The 23,685-nt window shown below is 57.9% G+C and overlaps 1 protein-coding gene across 1 annotated transcript in view; it reads left to right on the plus strand.

Annotated features, from left to right (window-relative positions):
- Nucleotides 1–23,685, plus strand: part of LOC122544885 (rho GTPase-activating protein SYDE1-like) — a 347,492-nt gene that overhangs the window by 149,338 nt on the left and 174,469 nt on the right. The window contains exon 3 of the mRNA XM_087983163.1: nt 1,405–1,998. Within this exon, the coding sequence (XP_087839289.1) occupies nt 1,405–1,998 (594 nt within the window). The remainder of the gene's footprint in view (nt 1–1,404; nt 1,999–23,685) is intronic.

Below are 23,685 nucleotides of genomic sequence, written 5' to 3' on the forward strand. Positions count from 1 at the left end.
CACACAGACACACACACAGACACACACACAGACACTCGCACAGACATTCGCACACACACAGACACACACACAGACACACACACAGACACACACACAGACACTCGCACAGACATTCGCACACATATACACACACACATGCACACACACGCACGCACAGACACACACACAGACATATATACACACAGATGCACACATACACACATATACACACACAGACACACACACACCGACATGCACACACAGACACGCACACACATATATATACACACACACACACACAGACACACACACAGAAACATACACACACAGACACACACATATACACACACATATATGCACACACAGATACACACACACAGACACACACAGACACACACACACAGAGAAACATACACACACAGACACACACACATATACACACACAGACACACACACATATACATACACAGACAGACACACACAGACACAGACACACATATACACACACATACACACACACAGACACACACACACAGACACACACAGACAGACACACACACACAGACAGACACACATATACACACTTACACATACACACACACATACACAGGTACACACACAGACACACACACACAGACACACACACACACAGAAACACACAGACACAGAAACACACAGACACACACAGAGACACAGACACACACACACAGACACACAGACACGCACACACAGACACAAACACACAGACACACACAGACATGCACACAGACACACACACAGACCCACATATACACACACACACACACACACAGAACGCACACACACAGATACATACACACACTGTTGAACTATAACTTGGTGTTGTGTGATTTTTAACTTTGTAAACCCCAGTCCAACACCGGCATCTCCAAATCAGACACACACGCGCAGACACACACGCACACACACATACACACACACACACACACACACACAGACACACACACACACACAGACACACACACACAGACACACACACACACAGACGGAGTGTTTGACGGAGAAAATGTACAGAAAGCTTCTCTTTCTTTCTAAGCGGATAGAAGAAGCTTTACTGGCTGTTTAAGAGAGTAGAGGGAGCTTTACTTGCTGTAGAGAGGTGCTTCATTTCGGTTTAGGAGAGTAGATGCAGCTTTACTCTGTATCTAACCCCATGCTGTTCATGTCCTGGAACTGTTTGATGGGGACAGTGTCGAGAGAGCTTTACTTGCAGTTTAAAAGACTTGGGAGGTGGGGGGCAAGCTTTATTGCAAAGTTCAACCCTGAGCCAATAGGTTTGTGCATTTTAGTTCTGTCATCAGTGTTGCTGTTTACTGCCCCTGATTGTTAGTTAATTCCAGTCACCGGGTTCCTTCAGAGCTGATATTTTGTTTTGTTTTGATCCAGAGTCCAATGTTTCAGAAAGAATACCAGAGGCTGCGTGTCCAGAGGCTGCCCAGGATCCCAGGTCAGAGGCCAGTGAGATACAACCCAACAGAGCAGACCCAGTGGACCCAGCCAGTGAGAGGTTCACTGGGTGCCTCCCATCCTCCAGTGGATCTCAGAGCCTTGCCAGTAGCCATGTGGACTATGGTGGTTCTGCCACGTGCCCAGTCAGCCTGGCATCCTGGTCCACCCAGACTCCAGGCACTGGTGCAACCTCAAGGACTCGGGGCACCATGGAGGAGGGCGCGATCTGGTACAACCCCATCCCAGAGGAAGGCCACCTGGCTCGGCCACCCCAGAGACGGAAGACCAGCCGGGCACAGTGGTACGTGGAGGTGCCCTCCCCAACAGGCGCTGGGCTCCCTGCCAGCGACAGGGCGGGGCAGCATGGTGATGTTGATGATGTGTCGCCTGGCACTGACATAGTGCAGGAGCAGCGGGTAGCGAGGTGTGCTACCAGGTCATCGCCTCCATCCACCCACCGTCCCTCGGTGCCAGTCGCTTGTGTATCGTGGAGCGGGGGTCAGACAGGGAGCAGTGCACAGAAACCCGCAGGTGAGAAGCAACTCCGATGCACTTGTTCCCCAATAACCCAGGCCCTCTCCACAACTGGATCTGGGCCCAGTGTTGACAATGACAGCATCCCTTCACATCCACCGATAAACAGCGGGCACTGTTGGGAATGCTGTGTGAGGTTAATAATCCGTAGGATGTGGGCCAGGCCAGCATTTATTACCCATCTCTAACTGTCCGGAGGGGGGAGAAGAGGCACCCGCATTCCTGTGTGTCCGGAGTCACATATAGGCCAGCTTCCTTTCCTAAACGACATTAGTGAAACGGATGGGTTTTTCAAATAGTTCAGAGAATCTCGACAGTGTGAAGCAGGACATTTGCCCCACTGACCCTCCAAAGGACATCCCACCACCCAGACCCATCAACCTGGCCTAGCCCTGTAATGCTGCATTTCCCAGGGTTAACCCACCCAGCCTGATACAGGCCTATACATCCCTGATACTGTGGGCAACTTCCCATGGCTAACCCACCCTGACCTGCACATACCTGATACGGTGGGCAGGTTCCCATGGCCGTACCACTCTGACCAGCACATCCCGGACACTGTGCGCAAGTTCATTTGGCTAACGTACCCTGGCCTGCACTTCCCTCATACTGTGGGCAAGTTCCCATGGCTAACCCACCCTGACCAGCCATCCCTGACACTGTGGGCATGTTTCCATGGCTAACCCACCTAATGTGCACACCTTCGGACTGTGGGAGGAAACCGGAGCCCCCAGAGGAAACCCACGCAGACACAGGGAGAATGTGCAAACTCCACACAGACAGCTGCCCTAGGCTGGAATTGAACCCAGGTCCCTGGCACTATGAAAATTCATGGCCATCATTAGACTCTTAATTCCCGAAAGTTACATTATCTGGGTCTCTGAATTAATAGTCTAGTGACAATCCCAGTGAGTGATCAGCTCTCTGGCGTTTAGTGTCCTGAGGAACCTGCTCTCGCTCTGTTCTTCTCCTGTGTGAGGGGCTACTTACCGATCAGCAAGAGGCAGCCATGTTTGAGGAGGGGACTGGCGCCACATCAAGGCCTGTCCATGTAAGGGAGATGAGCAGCAGCTTTGCTTCCCCCTGGGTCACTGCCTTTGTTCTCCCTGTGCATTGACAGGATGTGAATGGCTCTGACCTTTGCTGTCCATCCCCTGAGGCAGTGGTTGAGAGTTGGCCTTTTGAGCCACCGTGCTCTATGGGCTGTGGGTTCACCCACAGTGTTTACCTCAGTAGCAGCTGGACTGAGAGGCTGTCTTAGAGGGTCATTGCGCTGGGTCTGGAGTCACGTGTAGGCCAACGCCTGCAAAATTTCCTTCCCTAAAGTACATTAGAATAGAGTTATAGAACACAGAAACAGACCGTTCATTCCAACTCATCCACGCTGACTAAATGTTTCTGAAACTGAATCAATTCCATTTCCAATATTTGGCCCACATCTCTCAAAACCAATCCTTCCCATGTACCTGTTCAGGTGTCTTTTAAATGTTGGAATTGTGAAGTTGTGGGTCAGTTTGCTGAGCTTTGTGATTTTATTGCAAATGTTTTGTCTCCCCCCCAGTTGACATCTTCAGTGCTGTGTGCTGTGGAGCCTCTGGGTTAAGTGCTGTCGTTGTGATCTGCCCCAAGTTTATACACTTCTGCCTGTTGTGGCGGGTATTATACTGTAGGGATCTGTAGACCGGGTCTGCTTCAACGTGTTGTAACTCTACTTACATCTACCATCTCCTCTGGCAGCTTGTTCCATATGTGCACCACCCTGCTGTGTGTGAAAAATTGGCCCCTTAGGCCCCTTTTAAATCTTTCCCCCTCATCTTAATCCTATGCCTTCTAGTTCTGAATTCCACCCCCCGTCCCCCTCTCCCCGTCCCCCAAACCAGGAAAAAGACTTTGTCTATTTACTCTATCCATGCCCCTCATGATTTTATGAACTGGGCACAGCGGTTAGGGACCCGGGTTCGATTCCAGCCTCGGGTGACTGTGTGGAGTTTGCACATTCTCCCCGTGTCTGTGTGGGTTTCCTCCGGGTGCTCCGGTTTCCTCCCACAGTCCAAAGATGTGCAGGTCAGGTGAATTGGTCATGCGAAACTGCCCACAGTGTTAGGTGCATTAGTCAGAGGGAAATGGGTATGGGTGGGTTACTCCTCAGAGGGTTGGTGTGGACTTGTTGGGCTGAAGGGCCTGTTTCCACACTGTAGACAATAGACAATAAATGCAGGAGTAGGCCATTCTGCCCTTCGAGCCTGCACCACCATTCAATATGATCATGGCTGATCATCCTTAATCAGTATCCTGTTTCTGCCTTATCTCCATAACCCTTGACTCCACAATCCTTGAGAGCTCTATCCAACTCTTTCTTAAATGAATCCAGAGACTGGGCCTCCACTGCCCTCTGGGGCAGAGTATTCCACACAGCCACCACTCTCTGGGTGAAGAAGTTTCTCCTCATCTCTGTCCTAAATGGTCTACCCTGTATTTTTAAGCTGTGTCCTCTGGTTCGGCACTCACCCATCAGTGGAAACATGTTTCCTGCCTCCAGAGTGTCCAATCCATCTTATATGTCTCAATCAGATCCCCTCTCAGTCTTCTCAACTCAAGGGTATACAAGCCCAGTTGCTCCAGTCTTTCAGTGTAAGGTAATCCCGCCATTCCAGGAATTGACCTCGTGAACCTACGCTGCACTCCCTCAATAGCCAGAATGTCTTTCCTCAGATTTGGAGACCAGAACTGCACACAGTACTCCAGGAGTGGTCTCATCAGGGCCCTGTACAGCTGCAGAAGAACCTCTTTGCTTCTATACTCAATTCCTCTTGTTATGAAGGCCAGCATGCTATTAGCCTTCTTCACTACCTGCTGTACCTGCATGCTTACCTTCATTGACTGGTGGACAAGAACACCCAGATCTCTCTGTACTGCCCCTTTACTGAAATTGATTCCATTGAGGTAGTAATCTGCCTTCCTGTTCTTGCCACCAAAGTGGATAACCATACATTTATCCACATTAAACTGCATCTGCCATGCATCTGACCACTCACCTAACTTGTCCAGGTCACCCTGTAATCTCCTAACATCCTCATCACATTTCACCCTGCCACCCAGCTTTGTATCAACAGCAAATTTGCTAATGTTATTGCTGATACCATCTTCTATATCATTAATATATATTGTAAAAAGCTGCAGTCCCAGTACTGATCCCTGCGGTACCCCACTGGTCACTGCCTGCCATTCCGAAATGGAGCCGTTTATCACTACTCTTTGTTTCTTATCAGCCAACCAACTTTCAATCCAAGTTAGTATTTTGCCCCCAATACCATGCGCCCTAATTTTGCTCACTAACCTCCTATGTGGGACTTTATCAAAAGCTTTCTGAAAGTCCAGGTACACTACATCTACTGGATCTCCCTCGTCTATCTTCAGAGTTACATCCTCAAACAATTGTCAAGCATGATTTCCCCTTCATAGATCCATGCTGACTCTGACCTATCCTGTTACCACTAACCAGATGTGTCGTAATTTCATCCTTTATAATCGACTCCAGCATCTTTCCCACCACTGAGGTCAGACTAACTGGTTTATAATTTCCTGCTTTCTCTCTCCCACCTTTCTTAAAAAGTGGTACAACATGAGCCACCCTCCAATCCGCAGGAACTGATCCCGAATCTATCGAACTCTGGAAAATAATCACCAACGCATCCATGATTTCTCGAGCCACCTCCTTCAGTACCCTGGGATGTAGACCATCAGGCCCCGGGGACTTATCAACCTTCAGACCTAACAGTCTCTCCAACACCAAATCCTGGCAAATATAAATTCCCTTAAGTTCAGGTCCTTCAGCCACTGTTATCTCAGGGAGATTGCTTGTGTCTTCCCCAGTGAACACAGATCTGAAGTACCAATTCAATTCTTCTGCCATTTCTTTGTTCCCTGTAATATATTCCCCTGTTTCTGTCTTCAAGGGCCCAATTTTAGTCTTAACCATTTTTTTCCCTTTCACATACCTAAAAAAACTTTTACTATCCTCCTTTATATTATTGGCCAGTTTACACTCGTACCTCACTTTTTCTCTGCGTATTTCCTTCTTCGTAATCCTCTGTTGTTCTTTAAAAGCTTCCCAGTGGGCAATGAGTGTTGTGAATAATTTATTTACCAGCTTTTTGGAAACCTTTTCTAACAGGAGTGGGTGGGGAGAGCATGAAGGAAAGGGGTTCTCTTCCTGTCTGAAGGTGATGATGGTCCAGTTTTTACTTTGAGAGGCGAGGAGATGTGAAATCGATGTTTGCAAAGTTTGACTTCAGGCAGTGAAATGTACCAGATTGAAAGTGACCAAGGGGTAAATTTCTCACGCACACCTTTCTCTCTCTGTCTCTAAAGCGTGGTGAAAAGTCCCTGACTTTAGTTCGTTCCCAGCTCCTTTGTTTGTACACTTTGTCTTTGTGTTAAAGAAGTCTCAAGTTGCAATCCCTCTTTGCCCCGTGGGCGGTAGAGTTTAGGGTTTAAGGAGAGAGGAATGTGCGATGTCTGACGGAATCCGTGAGAGTTGTGTGGAACCAACCCCCGAGGAGTCTGTACTCTTTAAGTGGTCTCTGCAGTCATCTGGTGGAGGAGAGGCATCTTGAAGACCAAGAGAGGGATCAGTGACCCCCTCCATTTCTAGGCGGGGTATCGTGGCAAACGAGATTTGATTTGAAGAGTTGCTCCCACTCCTCTCCCAGTTTATTTCTTTTATAAATGCGGGGTTTGAGTGTGCTTGGAGTATTGAATAGACAGTGGCCCTCTCTCCAGATAAGGATGCTTCACCTCTCTTTAGATTCTGCCTTAGATGTGTCCTTTGCTTACTGTGTATTGATTATAATTTGGGGCCTTCTGACCACTAGATCCAGTGAATTAACAGTTACCAGAGAGTTAATCCAAAAAAGTCGATGCGTGTTCACATCTGCGTGTTCTCAGTGTGAGCTGGTGGTTACGGCTGTGATATACGACAGTGATGGGAGTGTGGGGGTGGGGGTGAAGGAGAGGTGGGGGTTATGCTCACAGAGAGAAGCAATATCTCCCTCTCCTGCAACCCGTTTCACTGCCCAGACTTCCCCACCCCTGTCCCCAGGTATTGAGGGAATGCTGCTCTGTCAGCAGCACTGACCTAACACCCTGTCTGCCTTCCCTCGGGGGATGTTAAAGAACCAGTGTTGTAAAGAAAAGCAAGGACTCGCTCCCCCTCCTCCTGACCTGTGCCAAGGCCAATATGAACCCCTTGCCCAACAGTGCACAAAAAAAAAGCTAACTGTGTGCAAACCTCAGTGAGAGTCCCTCAACTGAAGGCAAACCTCTTGGGGATATACTGAGGTTGGGGGAAGGTGCTATATAAATGTAAGTTCTTTCCTGTGAGATAGTGGACAGACAGAAGTCATACATCAGTAGGCCCCTTCTGTGCTTGGATGTCATAGAATGTGTACAGTGTGGAAGAAGTCCATTCGGCCCATTGAGTCCACACTGCCCTCCAAAGAGCATCTCAGCCTTGTTTTTGATGGTTGAGTGTTTTTTCCAGTGAATCTGTCCAACCAGGATCTGAAGCTGGGTGCATGGTGTGAGCAGAGAGTCCATACACTGACCATTCACATCTGCGTGTTCTCAGTGTGAGCTGGTGGTTACGGCTGTGATATACGACAGTGATGGGAGTGTGGGGGTGGGGGTGAAGGAGAGGTGGGGGTTATGCTCACAGAGAGAAGCAAACATCGACTTTTTTGGATTAACTCTCTGGTAACTGTTAATTCACTGGATCTAGTGGTCAGAAGGCCCCAAATTATAATCAATACACAGTAAGCAAAGGACACATGAGTAAGGGAGAGGCCATTCGTGCCATCAAGTCGGTCAGATCCGAGTTGGCCTGGAGGTCACCTGACTGCTTCATAATGGCTGACACAAACAAATATCTCAATCTTAATATCATCAAGTTGTGAAACTTGAAAGGATTCATAAAAGATTTACAAGGATGTTGCCAGGGTTGGAGGATTTGAGCTATAGAGAGGCTGAACAGGCTGGGGCTGTTTTCCCTGGAGCATCGGAGTCTGAGGTGTGACATTATAGAGGTTTATAAAATCATGAGGAGCATGGATAGGGTAAATAGACAAAGTCTTTACGAGAGTGAGTCAGTTGATAGTCATTAAACACACAGCACACCCCTCATCCCTCCCCAATCCTCACCCCCACACCCCTCCCCAATCCTCACTCCCACACCCCTCCCCAATCCTCACCCCCTCACCCCTCCCCAATCCTCACCCCTCACCCCTCCCCAATCCTCACTCTCCACCCCTCCCCAATCCTCTCTCCCTCACCTCTCCACAATCCGCACCTCCACACCCCTCCCCAATCCTCACCCCCACACCCCTCACCAATCCTCACCTCCACACCCCTCCCCAATCCTCAACCCCTCATCCCTCCCCAATCCTCTCCCTCACACCCCACACCCCTCCCCAATTCTCAACCCCTCACCCCTCCCCAGTTCTCATCCCCACACCCTTGCCCAATCCTCACCCCCACACCCCTTCCCAATCCTCACCCCCCACCCCTCCCCAATCCTCACCCCCCTCACCCCTCCTCAATCCTCACCCCATCACCCCTCTCCCCTCCCCAATTCTCACCCCCACACCTCTCCCCATCCTTATGCCCTCACTACTCTGCAATCCTCAACCCCTCACACCTCCCGATCCTCACCCCCTCACGCCTCCCCAATCCTCTCTCCCTCACCTCTCCCCAATCCTCATCCCCCACACCCCTCCCCAATCATCACACCCTCACCCCCACGAGCCTCACCCCCTCACCCCTCACCCACTCACCACTCCCCAATCTTCACCCCCTCACCCCTCCCCAATTCTTACCCCCTCACCCCTCCCCAATCCTCACACCAACACCCCTCCCAACCCTCACCCACCACACCCTTCCCCAATCCTCAACCCCTCACCCCTCCCCAATACTCACCCCCTCACCGCAACACCCCTCCCCAGTCCTCACCCCACACCCCTTCCCAATCCTCACCCCCCACCCGTCCCCAATCCTCACCCCCCTCACCCCTCCTCAATCCTCACCCCATCACCCCTCTCCCCTCCCCAATTCTCACCCCCACACCTCTCCCCATCCTTATGCCCTCACTACTCTGCAATCCTCAACCCCTCACACCTCCCGATCCTCACCCCCTCACGCCTCCCCAATCCTCTCTCCCTCACCTCTCCCCAATCCTCATCCCCCACACCCCTCCCCAATCATCACACCCTCACCCCCACGAGCCTCACCCCCTCACCCCTCACCCACTCACCACTCCCCAACCTTCACCCCCTCACCCCTCCCCAATTCTTACCCCCTCACCCCTCCCCAATCCTCACACCAACACCCCTCCCAACCCTCACCCACCACACCCTTCCCCAATCCTCAACCCCTCACCCCTCCCCAATACTCACCCCCTCACCGCAACACCCCTCCCGAGTCCTCACCCCACACCCTTACCCAATCCTCACTCCCACACGCCTTTCCATTCCTCACCCCACACCCCTGCCCAATCCTTACCCCCTCATCCCTCCCCAATCCTCACCCCCACACACCTCCCCAATCCTCACCCCCACACCCCTCCCCAATCCTCACACCCCTCACTCCTCCTCAATCCTCAACCCATCACCCCTCTCCCCTCCCCAATTCTCACCCCCACACCTCTCCCCAATCCTTACGCCCTCACCCCTCTGCAATCCTCAACCCCTCTCACCTCCCGGTCCTCACCCCCTCAGGTTTCCCCAATCCTCACCACCTCACGTTTCCCTAATCCTCACCCCCTTACCCCTTCCCAATTCACACCCCCACACCCCTTCCCAATCCTCACTCCCTCACCCTCCCCAATCCCTACCCCCACACCCCTCCCCAATCCTAAACCCCTCACCCCTCCCCGATCCTTACCCCCACACATCTCCCCAATCCGTACCCCCACACCCACCATTCCTCACACCCTCACCCCTCCACAATTCTCACACCCACATGCCTCCCCAATCCCCACTCCCTCACCCCTTTCCAATCCTCACCCCCACACAGCTCCCCAATACTCACCGCCTCACCCCTCCCCAATCCTCTCCCTCACACCCCTCACTCCTCCCCAGTCCACACCTATACCCCTCCCCAGTCCTCACATCCTCATCCTTCCCCAATCCAGACCTGCACACCCCTTCCCAATCCTCACCCCCACACCCCTCCCCAATCCTCACCCCCAAATCCCTCTCCAATTCTCAACCGCACCACTCCCAGTCCTCATCCCCTCACCTCTCCCCAATCCTCACCCCCTCACCCCTCCCCAATCCTCACCCACACCCCTCCCATATCCTCACGCCCTCACCCGTCCCCAATCCTCACACCCTAACCCCTCCCCAATCCTCACCCCCACACCCCTCCCCAATCCTCACACCCTAACCCCTCCCCAATCCTCACCCCCACACCTCTCCCATATCCTCACACCCTCACCCCTCCCCAATTCTCACACCCTAACCCCTCCCTAATCCTCACCCCCTCAGCCCTCCCCAATCCTTACCCCCACACGGCTCCCCAATCATTACCCCACTCCCCTCCCCAGTCCGCAACCCCACACCCCTCCCCAATCCTCACCCCCTACTATCCTCCCCACTCCTCACCCCCACCTCTCCCCAATCCTCACTCCCATCTCTCCCCAATCGTCACCCCTCACCCCTCCACAAATCTCACCCCCCCTCACCCCTCCCCAGTCCTCACCCCCACACCCCTCCCCAATCCTTAGCCCCACACCCCTCCCCAATCCTCAACCGCACCCCTCCCCAATCTTCACCGCCACACCCCTCCCCAATCCACACCCTCTCACCCCTCCCCAATACACACACCCACGTCCCTCCCCAATCCTCACCCCCATACCCCTCCCCTGTCCTCACCCCTTTACCCTTCCACAATACTCTCCCTCACACACCACATCCCTCCCCAATCCACACCCTCTCACCCCTCCCCAATCCACACACCCACATCCCTCCCCAATCCTCACCCCCTCACCTCTCCCCAATCCTCACCCCCTCCGCCCTCCCCAATCCTCGCCCCCTCACCCCTCCCCAATCCTCTCCCTCTCACCCCACACCTCTCCCCAATACTCACCCCCTCACCGCCATACGCCTCTCCATTCCTCACCCCCACACCCCTCCCCAATCCTCACCCCCACAACCCTCCCCAATCCTCACCCACACACCCCACCGCAATCCTCACCCCTCCTCAATACTCACCCTATTACCCCTTTCCCATCCCCAATTCTCACCACCACACCTCTCCCCAATCCTTTCGCCCTCACCCCTCTGCAATCCTCAACCCCTCACACCTCCCGATCCTCACCCCCTCACGCCTCCCCAATCCTCACCCCCTCACGTTTCCCCAATCCTCACCACCACACCCCTCCCCAATCCTAACCCCCTCACCATCCCCAATCCTTAATCCCACACCCCCCCAATCCTCAAACCCTCACCCCTCCCCAATTCTCACACCCACACGCCTCCCCAATCCCCACACCCTCACGCCTCTCCAATCCTCTCCCTCACACCCCTCATCCCTCCCCAGTCCTCACCTACACCCCTCCCCAATCCTCGCATCCACACCCCTCCCCAATCCTCTCCCCTACACATCTCCCCAATACTCACCGCCTCACCTCTCCCCAATACTCTCCCTCACACCCCTCACAGCTCCCCAGTCCACACCTATACCCCTCCCCAGTCCTCACATCCTCATCCTTCCCCAATCCAGACCTGCACACCCCTCCCCAATTCTCAACCCCTCACCCCTCCACAGTTCTCACCCCCACACCTTTGCCCAATCCTCACCCCCACACCCCTTCCCAATCCTCACCCCCCACCCCTCCCCAATCCTCACCCCCTCTCACCCCTCCTCAATCCTCACCCCATCACCCCTCTCCCCTCCCCAATTCTCACCCCCACACCTCTCCCCATCCTTATGCCCTCACTACTCTGCAATCCTCAACCCCTCACACCTCCCGATCCTCACCCCCTCACGCCTCCCCAATCCTCTCTCCCTCACCTCTCCCCAATCCGCACTTCCACACCCCTCCCCAATCCTCATCCCCCACACCCCTCCCCAATCATCACCCCCTCACCCCCACGAGCCTCACCCCCTCACCCCTCACCCACTCACCACTCCCCAATCTTCACCCCCTCACCCCTCGCCAATCCTCACACCAACACCCCTCCCAACCCTCACATCCCACACCCTTCCCCAATCCTCAACCCCACACCCCTCCCCAATACTCACCCCCTCACCGCAACACCCCTCCCCAGTCATCACCCCACACCCCTACCCAATCCTCACTCCCACACGCCTTTCCATTCCTCACCCCACACCCCTGCCCAATCCTCACCCCCACACCCCTCCCCAATCCTCACCCCCTCATCCCTCCCCAATCCTCACCCCCACACACCACCCCAATCCTCACCCCCACACCCCTCCCCAATCCTCACACCCCTCACTCCTCCTCAATCCTCAACCCATCACCCCTCTCCCCTCCCCAATTCTCACCCCCACACCTCTCCCCAATCCTTACGCCCTCACCCCTCTGCAATCCGCAACCCCTCTCACCTCCCGATCCTCACCCCCTCAGGTTTCCCCAATCCTCACCACCTCACGTTTCCCTAATCCTCACCCCCTTACCCCTTCCCAATTCACACCCCCACACCCCTTCCCAATCCTCACTCCCTCACCCTCCCCAATCCCTACCCCCACACCCCTCCCCAATCCTAAACCCCTCACCCCTCCCCGATCCTTACCCCCACACACCTCCCCAATCCGTACCCCCACACCCCCCATTCCTCACACCCTCACCCCTCCCCAATACTCACCGCCTCACCCCTCCCCAATCCTCTCCCTCACACCCCTCACTCCTCCCCAGTCCACACCTATACCCCTCCCCAGTCCTCACATCCTCATCCTTCCCCAATCTAGACCTGCACACCCCTTCCCAATCCTCACCCCCACACCCCTCCCCAATCCTCACCCCCAAATCCCTCCCCAATCCTCAACCGCACCACTCCCAGTCCTCATCCCCTCACCTCTCCCCAATCCTCACCCACACCCCTCCCATATCCTCACGCCCTCACCCGTCCCCAATCCTCACACCCTAACCTCTCCCCAATCCTCACCCCCACACCCCTTCCCAATCCTCACACCCTAACCCCTCCCCAATTCTCACCCCACAACCCTCCCCAATCCTCACAACCTAACCCCTCCCCAATCCTCACCCCCACACCTCTCCCATATCCTCACTCCCTCACCCTCCCCAATCCCTACCCCCACACCCCTCCCCAATCCTAAACCCCTCACCCCTCCCCGATCCTTACCCCCACACACCTCCCCAATCCGTACCCCCACACCCCCCATTCCTCACACCCTCACCCCTCCCCAATACTCACCGCCTCACCCCTCCCCAATCCTCTCCCTCACACCCCTCACTCCTCCCCAGTCCACACCTATACCCCTCCCCAGTCCTCACATCCTCATCCTTCCCCAATCCAGACCTGCACACCCCTTCCCAATCCTCACCCCCACACCCCTCCCCAATCCTCACCCCCAAATCCCTCCCCAATCCTCAACCGCACCACTCCCAGTCCTCATCCCCTCACCTCTCCCCAATCCTCACCCCCTCACCCCTCCCCAATCCTCACCCACACCCCTCCCATATCCTCACGCCCTCACCCGTCCCCAATCCTCACACCCTAACCCCTCCCCAATCCTCACCCCCACACCCCTTCCCAATCCTCACACCCTAACCCCTCCCCAATTCTCACCCCACAACCCTCCCCAATCCTCACAACCTAACCCCTCCCCAATCCTCACCCCCACACCTCTCCCATATCCTCACACCCTCACCCCTCCCCAATCCTCACACCCTAACCCCTCCCTAATCCTCACCCCCAAAGCCCTCCCCAATCCTTACCCCCACACGGCTCTCCAATCATTACCCCCACTCCCCTCCCCAGTCCGCAACCCCACACCCCTACCCAATCCTCACCCCCTACTATCCTCCCCACTCCTCACCCCCACCTCTCCCCAATCCTCACTCCCATCTCTCCCCAATCGTCACCCCTCACCCCTCCACAAATCTCACCCCCCCTTGCTAATCCTCACCCCCTCAACCCTCCCCAATCCTCACCCCCACACCCCTCCCCAATCCTTAGCCCCACACCCCTCCCCAATCCTCAACCGCACCCCTCCCCAATCTTCACCGCCACACCCCTCCCCAATCCACACCCTCTCACCCCTCCCCAATACACACACCCACGTCCCTCCCCAATCCTCACCCCCATTCCCCTCCCCTGTCCTCACCCCTTTACTCTTCCACAATACTCTCCCTCACACATCACATCCCTCCCCAATCCACACCCTCACACCCCTCCCCAATCCACACACCCACATCCCTCCCCAATCCTCACCCCCTCACCTCTCCCCAATCCTCACACCCTCCGCCCTCCCCAATCCTCGCCCCCTCACCCCTCCCTAATCCTCTCCCTCTCACCCCACACCTCTCCCCAATACTCACCCCCTCACCACCACACGCCTCTCCATTCCTCACCCCCACACCCCTCCCCAATCCTCACCCCCACAACCCTCCCCAATCCTCACCCACACACCCAACCGCAATCCTCACCCCTCCTCAATACTCACCCCATCACTCCTCTCCCATCCCCAATTCTCACCACCACACCTCTCCCCAATCCTTTCGCCCTCACCCCTCTGCAATCCTCAACCCCACACACCTCCCGATCCTCACCCCCTCACGCCTCCCCAATCCTCACCCCCTCACGTTTCCCCAATCCTCACCCCCACACCCCTCCCCAATCCTAACCCCCTCACCATCCCCAATCCTTACCCCCACACCCCCCCAATCCTCACACCCTCACCCCTCCCCAATTCTCACACCCACACGCCTCCCCAATCCCCACCCCTCACGCCTCTCCAATCCTCTCCCTCACACCCCTCATCCCTCCCCAGTCCTCACCTACACCCCTCCCCAATCCTCACATCCACACCCCTCTCCAATCCTCTCCCCCACACATCTCCCCAATACTCACCGCCTCACCTCTCCCCAATACTCTGCCTCACACCCCTCACCCCTCCCCAGTCCTCACCTGCACCCCTCCCCAATCCTCACACCCACACTCCTCCCCAATCCAGACCCCAACACCCCTTCCCAATCCTCAACCCCACACCCCTCCCCAATCCTCAACCCCACACCCCTCCCCAGTTCTCACCACCACACCCCACTCCAATCCTCACTCCATCACGCCTCCCCAATCCTCACCCCCACTCTCCTCCCCAATCCTCACACCCTAACCCCTCCCCAATCCTCACCTCCATACCCCTCCCCAATCCTCACCCCCTCACCACTCTCCAATCCTTAGCCCCACACTGCTCCCCAATCATTACCCCCACTCCCCTCCCCAGTCCTCAACCCCTACTACCCTCCCCAATCCTCGCCCCCACACCCCTCCCCAATCCTCCCCCTCACCCCTCCCCACTCCTCACCTCCACACCCCTCCCAATCCTCACCCCACACAGCCCTCGCCACTCCTCACCTCCACACCCCTCCCTAATCCTCACCCCTCCCCTATCCTGACAACCAACCCTCACCAATCCTCACGCCCACCTCTCCCCAATCCTCACCCCCTCACACCTCCCCAATCCTCCCACTCACCCCTCCCCACTCCTCACCTCCACACCCCTCCCCAATCCTCACCCCCACCTGCCTCCCCAATCCTCACCCCCACACCCTTCCCCAATCCTCACCCCCACACCCTTCCCCAATCCTCCCCCTCACCCCTCCCCACTCCTCACCTCCACACCCCTCCCAATCCTCACCCCACACAACCCTCGCCACTCCTTACCTCCACACCCTTCCCCAATCCTCACCCCTCCCCTATCCTGACAACCACCCCTCACCAATTCTCACCCCTTCACCCCTCCCCAATCCTCACGCCCCACACGCCTCCCCAATCCTCGCCCCCCCCCACACCCTCCCCAATCATTACTCCCCACACCCCTCCCCACTCCTCACCCCCTCATCCCTACACCCCTCCCCAATCCTCACCCCAATCTGCCTCCCCAATCCTCACCCCCTCACCCCTCCCCAATACTCACCCTCTCACCCCTCCCCAATCCTCACCGCCACATCCCTCCCCACTCCCCTTTCCAGTCCTCACCCCCTACTCCCCTCCCCAATCCTCACCCCAATCTGCCTCCCCAATCCTCACCCCCTCACCCCTCCCCAATCCTCACCCCCTCACCCCTCCCCAATCCTCACACCCACATCCCCTCACCCCTCCCCAATCCTCACACCCACACCCCTCCCAATGCTCACCCCCACACCCCTCCCAATCCTCACTCCCCACACCCCTCCCCAATCCACACACCCGCACCCCTCCTCACTCCTCACCTCCACACCCCTCCCCAATCCTCACCCCCACTCGCTTCCCCAATCCTCACCCCCACACCCCTCCCCAATCCTCCCCCCACACCCCTCCCCACTCCTCACCTCCACACCCCTCCACAATCCTCACCCCCCACAACCCTCCCCACTCCTCACCTCCACACCCCTCCCCAATCCTCACCCCCACAGCCCTCCCCAATCCTCACCCCCACACCCCTCCCCAATCCTCACCCCCTCAACCCTCCCCAATACTCACCCTCTCACCCCTCCCCAATCCTCACCGCCACATCCCTCCCCACTCCCCTTTCCAGTCCTCACCCCCTACTCCCCTCCCCAATCCTCAGCCTCTCACCCCTCCCCCATCCTCACTACCACACCCCTCCTGATTCCTCACCCCCACCCCTCCCCAGTCCACACCCCCACACCCCTCCCCAATCCTCACCCCCTACTACCCTCCCCACTCCTCACCCCCACCTCTCCCCAAGCGTCACTCCCACCTCTCCGCAATCCTCACCCCCCACAGCCCTCACAAATCCTCACCCCCCACCCCTCCCCAATCCTCAAACCCTTAACCCTCCCCAATACTCAACCCCTTAACCCTCCCCAATACTCACCCTCTCACCCCTCCACAATCCTCACCCCCTCACCCCTCCCCAATCCTCACACCCACACCCCCTCACCCCTCCCCAATCCTCACACCCACACCCCTCCCAATGCTCACCCCCACACCCCTCCCAATCCTCACCCCCACACCCCTCCCCAATCCACACACCCGCACCCCTCCTCACTCCTCACCTCCACACCCCTCCCCAATTCTCACCCCCACTCGCTTCCCCAATCCTCACCCCCACACCCCTCCCCAATCCACACACCCGCACCCCTCCTCACTCCTCACCTCCACACCCCTCCCCAATTCTCACCCCCACTCGCTTCCCCAATCCTCACCCCCACACCCCTCCCCAATCCTCCCCCCCACAGCCCTCCCCACTCCTCACCTCCACACCCCTCCACAATCCTCACCCCCCACAACCCTCCCCACTCCTCACCTCCACACCCCTCCCCAATCCTCACCCCCACAGCCCTCCCCAATCCTCACCCCCACACCCCTCCCCAATCCTCACCGCCTCAACCCTCCCCAATACTCACCCTCTCACCCCTCCCCAATCCTCACCGCCACATCCCTCCCCACTCCCCTTTCCAGTCCTCACCCCCTACTCCCCTCCCCAATCCTCAGCCTCTCACCCCTCCCCATCCTCACTACCACACCCCTCCTGATTCCTCACCCCCACCCCTCCCCAGTCCACACCCCCACACCCCTCCCCAATCCTCACCCCCTACTACCCTCCCCACTCCTCACCCCCACCTCTCCCCAAGCGTCACTCCCACCTCTCCGCAATCCTCACCCCCCACAGCCCTCACAAATCCTCACCCCCCACCCCTCCCCAATCCTCAACCCCTTAACCCTCCCCAATACTCAACCCCTTAACCCTCCCCAATACTCACCCTCTCACCCCTCCCCAATCCTTGCCCCCACTCCCCTCCCCAGTCCTCACCCCCTACTCCCCTCCACAATCCTCAGCCCCATCTTTGCCCAATCCTCACCCATCCACAAAGCTCATCCCCACCCCTCCCCAATCCTCACCCTCTCACCCCTCCCCAATCCTCACCCTCTCATCCCTCCCCAATCCTCACCCACTCATCCCACCCCAATCCTCACTACCACACCTCTCCTGATTCCTCACCCCTACCCCTCCCCACTCCTCACCCCCACCTCTCCCCAATCCTCACTCCCACCTCTCCCCAATCCTCAACCCCTCACCCCTCCCCAATCCTCATCCCCTCACCCCTCCCCAATCCTCACCCCCACCCGCCTCCCCAATCCACACACCCACAATCCTCCCAATCCTCACCCCCACACCCCTCCCCAATCCTCACCCCCACCTGCCTCCCTAATCCTCATCCACCTCCCCTTCCCAATCCTCACCTCCACACCCCTCCCCAATCCTCACCTCTCCCCTATAGACACCCACCCATCACCAATTCTCACCCCTTCACCCCTCCCCAATCCTAACGCCCCACACCCCTCCCCAATCCTCGCCCCCCACACCCCTCCCCAATCATCAATCCCCACACCCCTCCCCAATCCTCACCCCCACCTGCCTCCCCAATCCTCATCCACCTCCCCAATCCTCACCGCCACAACCCTCCCCAATCCTCACCCCCACACCCCTCCCCAATCCTTCCCCACTCCCCTCTCCTATCCTCACCCCCACACCCCTCCCCACTCCTCACCTCCACACCCCTCCCCAATCCTCATCTCTCCCCTATAGACACCCACCCATCACCAATTCTCACCGCTTCACCCCTCCCCAATCCTCACGCCCCACACCCCTCCCCAAACCTCGCTCCCCACACCCCACCCCAATCATCAATCCCCACACCCCTCCGCAATCCTCACTCCCTCACCCCTACACCCCTCCTCAATCCTCACCCCCACCCGCCTCCCCAATCCTCACCCCCCACCCCTCTCCAATCCTCAGCCCCCACACCCCTCCCCAATCCTCACCCCTTCACCCATACCCACTCCTCACCTCCACACCCCTCCCCAATCCTCTCCGCCACTCCCCTCGCCAATCCTCAGCCCTAGCTTTCCCCAATCCTCACCCATCCCCAAAGCTCATCCCCACCCCACCCCAATCCTAACCCTCTCACCCATCCCCAATCCTCACCCTCTCATCCCTCCTCAATCCTCACCGACTCACCCCTCCCCAATCCTCACTACCACACCCCTCCTGATTCCTCACCCCCACCCCACCCCAGTCCACACCCCCACACCCATCCCCAATCCTCACCTGACTCCTCCCCAATCCTCAACCCCCTCACTCCTCTCCAAACCTCACCCCCGCACCCCTCCCCAATCCTTAGCCACACACCCCTCCCCAATCCTCAACTGCACCCCTCCTCAATCCTCAACCCCACCCCACCTCAATCCCCACGCCCTCACCCCTCCCCAAACCTCAACCCCTCACCCCTCCCCAATCCTCAACCCCTCACCCCTCCCCAATCCTAACCCCCACACCCCTCCCCAATCCTCACTACCACACCCCTCCTGATTCCTCACCCCCACCCCTCCCCAGTCCACACCACCACACCCCACCACAATCCTCACCGCCACACCCCTCTCCAATCTTCACTCCCACACCCTTCCCTAATCCTTGCACCCCCACCCTCCCCATTTCTCACACCCACATACCTCGCCAATCCTCATCCCACACCCCTCCCCAATCCTCACCCTCACCCCTCCCCAAAGCTCACCCCACCCATCCCCAATCCTCACCCTCTCATCCCTCCCCAATCCTCACCCACTCACCCCTCCCCAATCCTCACTACCACACGCCTCCTGATTCCTCACCCCCACCCCTCCCCAGTCCACACCCCCACACCCATCACCAATCCTCACCCGACCACTCCCCAATCCTCACCCCCTCACCCCTCCCCCATCCTCAACCCCTCACCCCTCCCCAATCCTCACTACTACACCCCTCCCCAATCCTCACCCCCTCACCATTCCCCAATCCTTAGACACACACCCCTCCCCAATCCTCAACCGCACCCGTCCTCAATCCTCAACCCCACCCCACCCCAATCCTCACTCCCTCACCCCTCCCCAGTCCAGACCCCCACTCGCCTCCCCAATCCTCACCCTCACACCCCTCCCCAATCCTCACTCCATCACCCCTCCCCAGTCCTCACCCCTTCACCCCTCCCCAGTCCTCACCCCCTCACCCCTCCTCAATCCTCACCCCCACACCCCTCCCCAATCCTCACCCCCACACCTCTCCCCACACCCTTACACTCCTCAGTCCTTACACCCATATCCCACCCCACTCCTCACACCCCTATCCAATCCTCACCCACACTCCTCCCCAATCCTCACCCCCTCACCCCTCCGGATTCCTCACTCCCTTACCCCTCCCCAATCCTCACCCACACCCCTCCCAATCCTCACCCCTACACCCTTCCCCAATCCTCACCCCCACCCGCCTCCCCAAACCTCACCCCACCCGCCTCCCCAATACTCACCCCCTCACCCCTCCCAATCCTCACCCCTCACCCCTCCCAATCCTCAACCCCACATCCCTCCCCAATCCTCAACCCAACCCCTCCACAATCCGCACTCCCACCCCTTCACAATCCTCAACCCCACCCCTCCCTAATCCACTCACCCACATCCCTCCCCACTCCTCACCCTCTCACACCTCCCCAATCCATCCCCCCAATCCACCCCCACAACACCCCTTCTCAATTCACACCCCTCCCCAATCCTCTCCCCTCCCCTATCCTGACACCCACCCCTCACCAATTCTCACCCCCTCACTCCTCCACAATCCTCACGTCCCACACCCCTCCTCAATCCTCGCCCCCCCCACATACTTCCCCAATCATCAATCCCCACACCCCTATGCAATCCTCACTCCCTCACCCCTACACCCCTCCTCAATCCTCACCCCCACCCGCCTCCCCAATCCTCACCCCCTCACCCCTCTCCAATCCTCAGCCCCCACACCCCTCCCCAATCCTCACCCCTTCACCCATACCCACTCCTCACCCCCACACCCCTATCCAATCCTCACCCACACTCCTCCCCAATCCTCACCCCCTCACCCCTCACCCCTCCCCAATCCTCACCCACACCCCTCCCAATCCTCACCCCTACACCCTTCCCCAATCCTCACCCCCACCCGGCTCCCCAATCCTCACCCCCACCCACCTCCCCAATCCTCACCCCCACCCACCTCCCCAATCCTCACCCCCTCACCCCTCCCCAATCCTCACCCCAACATTTCTCCCCAATCCTCACATCCAAACCCCTCCCAACCCTCACCCCCACACCCCTCCCCAATCCTCACCCCAACCCCTCCACAATCCGCACTCCCACCCCTTCGCAATCCTCAACCCCACCCCTCCCTAATCCACTCACCCACATCCCTCCCCACTCCTCACCCCCTCACACCTCCCCAATCCATCCCCCCAATCCACCATCACAACACCCCTTCTCAATTCACACCCCTCCCCAATCCTCTACCCTCCCATATCCTGACACCCCTCACCAATTCTCACCTCCTCACTCCTCCCCAATCCTCACACCCCACACCCCTCCTCAATCCTCGCATCCCCCACACACCTCCCCAATCATCACCCCCTCACCCCTCCCCAATCCTCGCCCACCCCACACACACCTCCCCAATCCTCACCCCAACCCCTTCCGAATCCTCTCCCTCACCCTTCCCCGATCTTCACCTCCCACAGCCCTCCCCACTCCTCACCTCCACACCCCTCCCCAATCCTCACCCCTCCCCTATCCTGACACCCAGCTCTCACCAATTCTCACCCCTTCACCCCTCCCCAATCCTCACGCCCCACACCCCTTCCCAATCCTCGCCCCCCACACCCCTCCCCAATCCTCACCCCCTCACCCCTACACCCCTCGCCAATCCTCACCCCCTCACCCCTCCCCAATCCTCACACCCACAACTCTCCCAATCCTCAGCCCCCACACCCCTCCCCAAACCTCACCCCCTCACCCGTCCCCACTCCTCACCCCTACAACCCTCCCCAAAACTCACACCCACAACTCTCCCAATCCTCAGCCCCCACACCCCTCCCCAATCCTCACCCATCCCCACTCCTCATCTCCACTCGCCTCCCCAATCCTCACACCCACACCCCTCCCCAATCCTCACCCCCACACCCCTCCCTACTCCTCACCCTACACCCTTCCCCAGTCAACACCCCCTACTCCCCTCCCCAATCCTCAGCCCCACCTTTCCCCAATCCTCACCCTCTCACCCCTCCCCAATCCTCACCCACTCGCCCCTCCCCAATCCTCACTACCACACCCCTCCTGATTCCTCACCCCCACCCCTCCCCAGTCCACAACCCCACACCCCTCCCCAATCCTCACCCCCACACCCCTCTCCAATCTTCACTCCCACACCCCTCCCCAATCCACACACCCTCACCCCTCTCTAATCCTTGCAATGCCACCCTCCCCATTTCTCACACCCACATACCTCGCTAATCCTCATCCCACACCCCTCCCCAATCCTCACCCACACCCCTCCCCAATCCTCACCCTCACCCTTCCCCAATCCTCACCCCCACATTTCTCCCCAATCCTCACACCCAAACCCCTACCAAACCTCACCCCCTCACCCCTCCCAATCCTCACCCCCACATCCCTCCCCAATCCTCACCCCAACCCCTCCCCAGTCCTCACCCCTCACTGCTCCCCAATCCTCACCCCTCACTCCTCCCCAATCCTCACACCCTCATCCCTCCCCAGTCCTCCCCCCTCACCCCTCCCCCATCTTCACCTCCACCACTCCCCAATCCTTACCCCCACCCCTCCCCAATCCTCATCCCCACCCCTCCCAATCCTGACCCACACCCCTTCGCAATCCTCACCCCCATCCCCCCAATCCACTCCCCCACATCCCTCCCCACTCCTCACCCCCTCACACCTCCCCAATCCATCTCCCCTATCCACCCCAACAACACCCCTTCTCAATTCACACCCCTCCCCAATCCTCTCCCCTCCCCTATCCTGACACCCATCCCTCACCAATTCTCACCCCCTCACTCCTCCCCAATCCTCACACCCCACACCCCTCCCCAATCCTCGCTCCCCCACACACACCTCCCAATCCTCACCCCCAACCCCTTCCGAATCCTTCTCCTCACCCTTCCCCAATCCTCACCTCCCACAGCCCTCCCCACTCCTCACCTCCACACCCCTCCCCAATCCTCACCCCCCTCACCCCTACACACCTCCCAATCCTCACCCCCTCACCCCTCCGCAATCCTCACACCCACAACTCTCCCAATCCTCAGCCCCCACACCCCTCCCCAATCCTCACCCCCTCACCCGTCCCCACTCCTCACCCCTACACCCCTCTCCAATCCACACACCCACAACCCTCCCAATCCTCAGCCCCCACACCCCTCCCCAATCCTCACACCCAAACCCCTCCCAAACCTCACCCCCTCACCCCTCCCAATCCTCACCCCCACATCCCTCCCCAATCCTCACCCCAACCCCTCCCCAGTCCTCACCCCTCACTGCTCCCCAATCCTCACCCCTCACTCCTCCCCAATCCTCACACCCTCATCCCTCCCCAGTCCTCACCCCTCACCCCTCCCCCATCTTCACCTCC

Source organism: Chiloscyllium plagiosum, unplaced genomic scaffold (genome assembly GCF_037043375.1).
Source record: "Chiloscyllium plagiosum isolate Xiang-an unplaced genomic scaffold, Cpla_swu_hap1 HiC_scaffold_45, whole genome shotgun sequence".
NCBI lineage: Eukaryota > Metazoa > Chordata > Chondrichthyes > Orectolobiformes > Hemiscylliidae > Chiloscyllium > Chiloscyllium plagiosum.